The sequence below is a fragment of the Lycorma delicatula genome, chromosome 4 (genome assembly GCF_047948215.1).
Source record: "Lycorma delicatula isolate Av1 chromosome 4, ASM4794821v1, whole genome shotgun sequence".
NCBI lineage: Eukaryota > Metazoa > Arthropoda > Insecta > Hemiptera > Fulgoridae > Lycorma > Lycorma delicatula.
The window spans coordinates 26,596,827-26,608,137 of record NC_134458.1 but is presented as its reverse complement, the minus strand read 5'-3'; the positions used below and the strand labels follow the sequence as shown (position 1 = coordinate 26,608,137).

The 11,311-nt window shown below is 31.5% G+C and overlaps 1 protein-coding gene across 1 annotated transcript in view; it reads right to left on the bottom strand.

Moving 5' to 3' along the window:
• Positions 1–310: 310 nt before the first annotated feature.
• Positions 311–11,311, bottom strand: part of LOC142322587 (uncharacterized) — a 112,775-nt gene continuing 101,774 nt past the window's right edge. Inside the window, exons 28-29 of the mRNA XM_075361663.1 lie at positions 9,638–9,787; positions 311–2,478 (exon numbers count right to left, since the gene is read on the bottom strand). Coding sequence (XP_075217778.1) covers positions 2,404–2,478; positions 9,638–9,787 — 225 coding nt within the window. The 3' untranslated portion in view covers positions 311–2,403. The remainder of the gene's footprint in view (positions 2,479–9,637; positions 9,788–11,311) is intronic.

The window sequence follows — 11,311 nt, the reverse complement described above, 5'->3', positions numbered from 1 at the left end:
ACACTAATAATACAATCTATTTATTTTTATAAAAAGGAATGTTTTAAATAAAAAAACAATCTGTTTTCTGTAAAACTTTGTTTATTAGATTAAAAAATGAACCACGTGGAATGTACATTTGAAAATTAATAGATAATACAACTTTTAAAATTAAATAAACATATATAAATTATCATTTAATCCATAAGTTTCAATTTCACAGATATATTAAAAAATCAAAATACATAATTCTGAAATATGTTATATTATAAACAAAATATTATTATCATCACATAAGAATTACAATTATATTTTATACGTGTATTTCTAAAACTGAAATTTAAATAAATTGAGAATTTCATTACAATAAAATAAGTCTACTCACAAAGAAAATTAATTTCTAAAAAATTAATTGCAGATAAAATTTAAGTAAAAATATTTTTAATTAAGTCGAATAAACTTGTGTAGAAAAACTTTAGCAAATTATTATGAAAAACTATTGAAACAGCTAAGAACCCCAAAGAAAAGCTCAACTGTTTGAAACCAGTAACTTAACTAAAAAACTCAAATCCCCCAAATAAACAAAAAATAAAGAATATATAATCATATTTCTAAAAAATAATAAAGCATCTGGTGAGAACAATGCAATGTTTAAAATTATGAATATTAGATAATTAATATATGATCTATTAGAGAAATTATTTTTAGAACATTTGGGACACAGAAAAAAGAGACAAAATGGAAGTTAATAATTTCAAAGGAATTTCTCTTCTTTCAGTAATCTATAAAATCTTACAAAAGTTGTAGAGAATACACATTGCACATCAATAAACAACTTTGAAAATACATCAGGGTGGCTTATAAAGGGAAGATCTTGAGCGGAACAAATAGTATGTGTAAAATTAATAAGCTGGATAAATTATAATCTTTTAAACTGAACAAACAATTTCTATTGCCTTTTCTAAAGTTTAATTTATTTTGAATTTTCAGAACCATTAAAATTAAACGATGGTATTCATAAAAGCATGGAGGAAAACAGTGAAACTAGTTGCGGCACAGATATCAGATAAGTTAACTTTAATATAAAATCACAATGAGGCTTTAAATTCATTCATGTCACTGTTATTTGTGAAAATGCACTTGAGGAAAAAATGTTCAAGAAAAACACATGTAACTTGTGATTTGTATAACAAGTCTCACTTAAGAACTTTACACACACCTCTTTACACCAAATTTTCTGATTGCCATGGTTCTGGACTTAAAATGTTCATAAACATACCCACACATTATAAAATACAGTAATATATAAATTGAAACCTCTCCACCTTTAGTTGCAACATATAAAAGTAAAAAAAATGTAATGTTAATAAATTATAAACATTAAATAAATTTTGTTATCCGAATCTTAAATTACACACACTTGAAAGAATGCTATTAATTTTTTCTTAATCAATTTTCTTACTATAAGAATTTTAAAGGTCATAACGATTCTCTAATAAGAATAACGTTAAGATGTCTTTCTAAAATATAACACTATTAAAAGATTTTTTATGTATAAAAATATTACATACCAATGTGCCATGCTTAAAAAACTTAAAAGATTTTTGATAAATGTTACAAGCATTAATTTTTTTCTTTAGAGTGGAAATAAATGTGTTTTTTAAAATCACAAATGCGATAAAACAACTTTTGGCAGAAGTTACAAGTAAAATTGTCCTCTTTTGTATGAATATTACGATGTCTCTTTAAATGATTTTTATTATTAAACGACTTTTGACAAAAATTATAAATATATTTTTTCCCTTAGTATGAATTCTTAAATGTGATTTTAAAGTAGAATTTTGATTAAAAGACTACTGACAAAAGTTACAAACATAATTTTTCTCTTTTCTGTGAATATTTAAATGTACTTTTAAAGCATAACTTTCCCTGAAAGACTTCTGACAAAAGTTGCAAACATTATTTTTATTCTTTTGTATGAATATTTACATGTCTCTAAATTGCTTCTGGCATTAAATGATTTTTGACAAAATTTACATACATAATTTTTCAAATATAATTACGTTACAAATAAAATTTTTCTCTTTTGTATGATTATTAAGATGTCTCTTTAAATAGCTTTTACAATTAAATGACATTTGACAAAAGTTGCAAACATAATTTCTCTCATTTTTATGAATATTAAGATGTGTCGTTAAATTGCTTTTAATATTAAATGACTTTTGACAAAATTTACATACATAATTTTTCTCCTTGGTGTGTAAATTAATATGCATCTTTAATTAAGAAACATCACTAAAACATTTTTGGCAGAAATTACAATCATAATTTTTCGTTTTTGTATGAATATTTAAATGTGATTTTGAATTATAACTTTGATTATATTCAATGGATTTTTCTTTCATAATTACATCATATACTGAATTATTTATTTACACAACTCTTTTGAGTAATGCGATTCTTGGTACTTCCCTTGGAGGTTCCTTTATCAATAATAACCTGTAAATAAAAAATTACTAATAATTCAAAGGTAATTATGAATAACGTAAAACTATTTGAATTACAATAACATTAACACGTATAAAAAAATTGAATATTTTAAAGATATATTCATAATCAAAGTGGTTTTGGATATTAATTAATCATCAATGAGTTAACTTAATTATAATAAGGTACTTTACTTATCTTATATTTACACATTTGGTTGAAACTTTATTATCACAACTATGTTTTAGGAAAACAAAACTATTTTGCAAATTTATAACAGGTAAATATATTTATTATATATGTTTTATCAATATGCATGTATCAGACCTACCCATGCGTTTTATATACAGGAAGTCTGGGCTGAAAGCATCCAAAACTAATTGCCTACATTTAAGAAAACGGTCATAGTAATCTCTTAAATGTAGGGTCAAATGACAGAATGTATCTCAAAAATTTGTTCAGTATACTCTTAGAGTCAGCAGCATATACAAACCGAATTGAATGCAATTGTAGTAGTCCATCAAGATGCAGACCCCCACAAAAAATATTCAGTTCATGCTTTGCTTTCAATCAGTTATGCATTTGTATGAACTGAATTGAATGTCAATTCTCCTACATCCAAATCTATTGTATTCCAAGGATATGAACTGGAGACTAGAAGATGGGTTTCACAAACTGGAAATCATCAGAAGGTTTCAGTTAGTTAAGAGACTGTGCATAAAGTAAGCGATATGTTCACTGCCCGATAAGTCTATTACGCGATCTAGTTACGGACTGAAGATTCCTTTTTCTACTGTTCACGACATCGGTCATAAGCACTCCATTTGGAAGTGTACATTACAACTGCTTCTTCACATTAAACCAAATGATTACCACCAATTATATCAGTTTGCTGCAGAGATAATTACCGTATTAAAAAGAATCTTAATAATATTTTATTTAGTGATGAGGATACTTTTCATACATTTGGGATAATTAAAAGACAACTGTCAAATTTGTTGTACCGAAAACAAACCCCATACAGTAATCAAGAATGAAAGGAACATACTGAAAGTAAGTGTCGGCTATGATGGGGAAAAAATGGTGTCGGAGAAGTGTTTTTTTCATAGAGTCCACTGTGACAGGGCACACATGCGTCTACATGTTTCAGATGTTTGCTGTTTCTAAGATTCCTGGAAGATTCAGTTTTCAACAAAATGGTGCTCCACAACACTTATCATGACATTAGCATGTTCCTGGAAAACACTTCTCCAGATATTGGATCAGACGAAGTCCAACTGCATGGCCACCTACATCTCACAGATATCACTTCTCTGGACGTTTTTGCTTGGGGTTTTATTGAAAGTTACAGCAAAGATAAGTTTGAGATTTGAATGATTTAATACAAAAAATTTTAAAGGTGGTTGGTCTAATACCTCCTCTATGAATCATGAGACCTTGCCGTTGGTGAGCGGATTCAGTGCTCAGGGATACAGAGTAGCTGGACCGAAGGTGCAACCATATCGGAGAGGTATCTGTTGAGAGCCAGACTAAGGAATGATTCCTGAAAGAGGGCAGCAGCTCTTTCAGTAGTTGTTAGGGGCGTGAGTCACAATGACTTAAATGGCCAAATCAACATCACTCAGTCCTCTGAGTACTGCGCAGCTGAAAGCAATGGAAAACTACAGCTGTTTTTTTTTCCAAGAAAATGTGGCTCTCTGCATTTTCAAAAGCAATAATGGAGGCGCCTTCCTTGGTAAAATAGTCCCCCGTTCAGATCTCCGGGTGAGGACTACTAAGGAAGGGATCACCAGAAAAGTAAAAAATAACATTCTACGAGTCGGAGTGTGGAATGTTAGAAGCTTAAAAAAGGTTGGTAGGGTAGAAAATTTAAAAAGGGAAATGGATAGGGTAAATGTGGATATAGTAGGAATTAGTGAGGTTCGGTGGGAAGAGGAAGGCGACTTTTGGTCAGGCGATTTTAGAGTAATTAACTCAGCGTCAAATAATGGGCAGGCAGGAGTAGGTATCGTGATGAACAAGAAGATAGGGAGGAGAGTGGAGTATTTCAAGACGCATAGCGATAGAATCATTGTAATAAGGATAAAATCAAAACCTAAACAGACAACGATTGTTAACGTCTATATGCCTACAAGCGCCCATGATGATGATGAGGTAGAATGTGTATACAAAGAGATTGATGAAGCAATTAAACACGTAAAAGGAGATGAAAATTTAATAATAGTTGGAGATTGGAATGCAACCATTGGAAAAGGCAAGGAAGGAAATATAGTGCGTGAATACGGGCTGGGCAAAAGGAATGAAAGAGGGGGCCGACTTATAGAATTTTGTACAAAGTATAATTTAGTAATTGCCAACACTCAATTTAAAAATCATAATAGAAGAATATACACTTGGAAAAAGCCAGGCGATACTGCAAGGTATCAGATAGATTATATCATGGTTAAGCAAAGATTTAGAAACCAACTCGTCGACTGCAAAACTTACCCTGGAGCAGACATTGATAGCAACCATAATTTGGTGATAATGAAATGTAGATTGGGGTTTAAAAACCTGAAGAAAAGGTGTCAGATGAATCGGTGTAATTTGAGGAAGAGGAGGTAAAGAAGATTTTTGAGGAGGACATCGCAAGAGGTCTGAGTAAAAAAGATAAGGTAGAAAATGTAGAAGAAGAATGGGAGAATGTTAAAAAGGAAATTCTTAAATCAGCAGAAGCAAACTTAGGCGGAATAAAGAGAACCGGTAGAAAACCTTGGGTTTCAGACGATATATTGCAACTGATGGATGAACGTAGAAAATATAAGAATGCTAGTGATGAAGAAAGTAAAAGGAACTATCGGCAATTAAGAAATGCTATAAACAGGAAGTGAAAACTGGCGAAATAAGAGTGGATTAAAGAAAAGTGTTCAGAAGTGGAAAGAGAAATGAACATTGGTAAAATAGACGGAGCATACAGGAAAGTTAAGGAAAATTTTGGGGTACATAAATTAAAATCTAATAATGTGTTAAACAAAGATGGTACACCAATATATAATACGAAAGGTAAAGTCGATAGATGTGGGTGGAATATATTGAAGAGTTATACGGAGGAAATGAATTAGAAAATGGTGTTATAGAGGAAGAAGAGGAAGTTGAGGAGGATGAAATGGGAGAAACAATACTGAGATCTGAATTTAAGAGAGCATTAAAAGATTTAAATGGCAGAAAGGCTCCTGGAATAGACGGAATACCTGTAGAATTACTGCGCAGTGCAGGTGAGGAAGCGATTGATAGATTATACAAACTGGTGTGTAATATTTATGAAAAAGCGGAATTTCCGTCAGACTACAAAAAAAATGTTATAGTAATGATACCAAAGAAAGCAGGGGCAGATAAACGTGAAGAATACAGAACAATTAGTTTAACTAGTCATGCATCAAAAATCTTAACTAGAATTCTATACAGAAGAATTGAGAGGAGAGTGGAGGAAGTGTTAGGAGAAGACCGATTTGGTTTCAGGAAAAGTATAGGGACAAGGGAAGCAATTTTAGCATTCAGATTAACAGTAGAAGGAAGATTAAAGAAAAACAAACCTGCATACGTGGCATTTATAGACTTGGAAAAGGCATTTGATAACATAAACTGGAATAAAATGTTCTGCATTTTAAAAAATTTAGGTTTCAATTACAGAGATAGAAGAAAAATTGCTAACATTTATAGGAACCAAACAACAACAGTAATAATTGAAGAACAAAAGAAAGAAGCTGTAATAAAAAAGGGAGTTCGACAAGTATGTTCCCTATTCCTGTTACTTTTTAATCTTTACATAGAACTAGCAGTAAATGATATTAAAGAACAATTTAGATCCGGAGTAACAGTACAAGGTGAAAAGATGAAGATGCTACGATTTGTTGATGATATGGTAATTATGGCCGAGAGTAAAAAAGATTTAGAAGAAATATTGAAAGATTTGGAAGAAGTTTTACACAAGAACTAGCACATGAACATAACAAGAGCAAAACAAAGGTAATGAAATGTAGTAGAAATATTGTAGATTGTCCGCTGAATATAAAAATTGGAAGAGAAAAGATTATGGACGTAGAAGAATTTTGTTATCTGGGAAGTAGAATTACTAAAGATGGGCAAAGTAGGAGCGATATAAAATGCCGAATAGCACAGGTGAAATGAGCCTTTATTCAGAAATATAATTTTTTTACATCAAAAATTAATTAAACGTCAGGAAAACATTTTTGAAAGTTATACTTTCAAGTGAAACTTGGACAATTGGAGTACCTGAAAAGAAAAGATTAGAAGATTTTGAAATGTTGTGCTATAGGAGAATGTTAAAAATCAGATGGGTGGATAAGTGACAAATGAAAAGGTTTTGCGACAAATTGATGAAGAAAGAAGCATTTGGAAAAATTTAATTAAAAGAAGAGACATATATATATATATATATATATATATATATATATATATAATTTTTTATGACCACATAATATCATTTTGGTCAGCCATTATCAAAGTCTCTTTGATGGGACTGTTTGAGCCTTGCGTTCTTGCCAGAACTTTTTAAGTATAGAACAGTACAGAAGAGTAATAAGATCGGTTTATAATTTTTATTAGATTTTCATCCTATGGAAGAATTGAATGAAATGAAAAATAAGATTGGATCAGTAAAGAAATATGAGTGAAGTGGTAGGCCATCAGTACTTATGAAGACGTATCGACTACTATGTGATGTAGTCTTAACAAATTCGTACAAAAGTTAGTTTAACAGAAAAACAACTGCAACAAGGCAATTTGTAATACCCTCAGTCTTGTCCAATATAAAGCGATTCAAAAGTTATTGGCCAGAGACTGTGCAAAGAGAATTCAATACTGGGAATGGTTTCAACAGTTTCTAGACGATGTTTGTGAGCTGCCAACAATTTAAGCACAAATTTAATTTATTCTACCGTTTAAATATGAATTCGATTCTCTGTGAAAAGAAACTCTAAGAAATTAACCTTGTTTTGAGAAAGCCGATGCCATCCATGGCTTCAAAAAGGCAAGTTTTTTTTGCAAAAAAATAGTGATGTATCAATATATTCTACTAATTTTCAGATTTATATCATACAATACTCATATTACATTGAATAATCATTTTATTATAATTACATATTACAGTTTAATACACATGAAAAAAAGATTCTAATCAATGAGTACTGAAAAACCCTAGAGAAATGGCATAAAACCATATTGAAAATCCCAAGGAACCCTCAGAAAACTCTAAATACCACACTAAAAACTATACATGAAGTACAGATCCTGGAAGAGTAGCCTCATGGCTGTTATTAAAGACCAATAAGAATGGTATTAAGAAGTACAATATTTCTTACGTTTATTCATTTCTATGTTTTATTTATGTTACATGCTGTCTGTTTAGGTAAACAGTTTGTTATGTTACAGAATTTGTAATGGCTGTGCCACATTTGCAGTACCATAAGAGTCACAATGAAGTAGTTTTCTCTGTGGACAATGTACTTTATAAAACTGGTTTCTGTGAATGGATTATAAATTTACTTGCAAGAATATATCAGCTGCAGTTTGTTGTGTGATGAGGAACAGTATATTTTGGCAATATGAAGAAAGAAACAAGAAACCTTATATAGGGTGTCCCATATAAAACCCAACCCAACCTTATATTGGTAGGTATAGAAATAATAAAAAGGCATGTGTAAATGTAAACGTAATTTTTATTATTACCATCCATTACATTACATTTAGAGTAAATGTTGGAAGTGGCCGCCATCTTCTTGAATAAAGCTTCAATTCTTTTTACAGCGTTTCTTGCTTTTTTCAAAGTTTGTGGCTGGATATTTAATACAGCTTGTTCTATACTGACTTTCAATTGTTCAAGTGTTCGTGGTTTGTTCCTGTAGGCTTTTTCTTTGAAGTAACCCCATAGAAAAAAATCCGCCGCAGTCAAATCTGGAGATCTTGGTGGCCACAAGCCTCGACCCATAACACGATTACCGAAGAATTCCTCGACGAAATCAGAAGTTGAAACTGCGTAGCGCGATGTCGCACCGTCATGTTGTAGCCAACAGCGTCTGTCTTCCTCTTCCAAGAGTGCGATGAACCGAAATATAATATCCTGATATCGTTCTGCATTAAAGGTGTACTCGAAAAAAATAGGACAGATTATTTTCTTCCGCGATATCGCGCACCACACGCCCAACTTCTGCGGGTGTAATTGCTTTTCGTGATAAACGTGGGGATTTTCAGCACTCCAAATTCTACTGTTTTAGCTGTTTACGTAGCCATTCAAATGAAACCGTGTTCATTTGTGAAAAATAACGAATCCATAATGTTAATTCCCTCACTCAGAAATCGACGGAACCATTGACGTACTGTAGCCGTTTTTCTTTGTCGGGCTCAAGAAGTCGATGAACCGTTTGAATGCAATAAGGTCGTAATTGTAATTGTTTGTTTGCCCGATGAACAGTTGATGTAGACAAATTAATTTCAGCAGACAAACGTCTGATCGATTTATTTGGCGAGGCGAGTAATCGGTCTTTGATTTCAGTGACTGTATCTGTATTCAACACTGATGCAGATCTTTTGTGTCCTTGTTATTAACAGAACCAGTCTCTCTAAATTTTGCAACTAACCTTAATACTGATGTTTTGTTAGGAGCTGGTTTATCTGGGTACTTATGGCAAAACAAATCTTGCACTGCAACCACTGATTTTGTACTGAAGTACGACTCAACAATGAAAACATGTTCGTCTAGCGAAAACACCATCTTGTCTCCAGCAATACACTGAACGTTATGATTGCATTGTTGTTACTATCGGTAGTGTTCTACTGCGTCGCCGCGATGTTCAGATGTTGGACGAGTCCATTTCAGTAACGAGTAGGGGAGTAGGCTTGACTTTTGAAATTTCATGGATGAGTGATTGATGGGTTGCGTTTTATATGGGAGACCCTGTATAAAACCTTGAACGGAATGTTTATTCTTTATGAAAAGCCACGAGTTTTCAGGAGTGACTTGTTACTTCTCAATTGTACAATCCTACCCATACTGATTTATCATTTCACATACAGTTTGGTATCACTTTTTTAAGCTTTTAATCAAAATATCTAGTGTTAAAGAAGAATGCTAAATATTAGGTAAACCATCAAAAAGTAAATAAAAATATCTTACTTGTCTAGATGTTGTCGGTTTATCATCTGTCATAGCAACAGGAGCAATCAAATTTTCTGTTCGCTCTGTTTCATGCTTGATTTCTTTTTTAATACTGAAAGATAATGGATCTTCATCAAATAATGAATTATCAGTTTGTGCGTCCATACTCTGCAGTAAAACAGAAAGTAATAATAATAATAATTTATTATTGTTATATAATTAACATCTATTAAAAATATATCTATTTTTCATACAATGATAAAATAAATTGATTTTCATATAAATAACTCGTCTGTGTGGTTACTTCTATAATGATATTCATCTGGAACCTTTCAGTAAATAATCACACATGATAGTGCCAGAAAAGGTAACTATTGGAGGCATTGGCAGTAAATAATTAGATCAATAGAAAAATGTTTGCGCTTAAGCACAATCAAAAATGTTTGGTAAAAGAAACAGGTTGCTGGTGCAAATATAAAGAAACACATCAACCTTGTTTGGAAACAAAGTTGCAGTGACATAGAATAAGGATTATCGAAACCTACAACAAAGTTTCTTGTAACTGAACATGCTTCATAAAGGCAAGGATAGCCTTTGAACTCTTTTAAAACATTTATATACAATGTTAAATGTGGGTATAAACAAAGGTGACTAACGTCACCTTTGTTTAAGGCATGAGGCATCTGCTCACTGTATTATATTTGTTACGTATTGTTGTACAAAATTTTTGTCTACTATAAAATGTTAGATGCAATCTGTTAAACAAAGCTGTTTACCCCTCCTATACACCACTAATAAATGTTTTTTACACTATAAATCAAGTAAGAAAAAAGCTTACTGGTTTAAATATTGTCGGATCATCTGTCTATGCAAGATGTACAAACAAATATTCTTGTTTCCCTGTTTCATGCATGTTTTCTTTTTTAATGGGCAAGGATAATAGATTTTCATCCAAAACTGAATCACTGGTTTGTGCATCCATACTCTGCAAAAAAAATTTTTAGTAATAATATTTTAATATAATAGTGTGACTTAAAGTAAGAGTGGTTAATAAAATATTACTGAAATGTAACATCTGACGAGTCAAGAGCTTGAACCTAACTGTAATGTCAAAGATAGTATAAAACATGTTATGGATCAGAGCACTTTCCATAGCCGCAACCTGTCTTGGTTATGTATGGAAATGACTTGCTAAAAAAAAAATACTTGCTTATAACAAATATGACGGACACCAGAGTCATTCAGTACAACGGAATGTTCTCTTAATTTCAATATCTTCAAAAAATAGACATGAGTAAGCAATAACAGTAGAGTTCATTGTTTTTTATTACCTACAAAGATACTCTTTTTTGCAAAAGAAAAGAACAGTCACCTAGGGAACCACTGAGTTCCTTGTAGCAGCTAATGTTTTAATTATTTTATAATACTGGTTAGATAAAACTTCAAAAAAGACAAATCCAAAATATTGCTTAAAATTTTCTATACATTCCTTTTCAACACTATACAAACACAAGCGAATAGATGTATAAGAGATTATATGTTAATTAGTTACATCCTTTAAATCCTTTATTGCATCCTACATCCTTTATAGGCATCTTACATCATTTATTGGATCTAAGAATAGTCAATTAAAACATGAATACCTCTAAAATGTATTCACTATATGCTCTATGTGCACTTAACACTTACTGA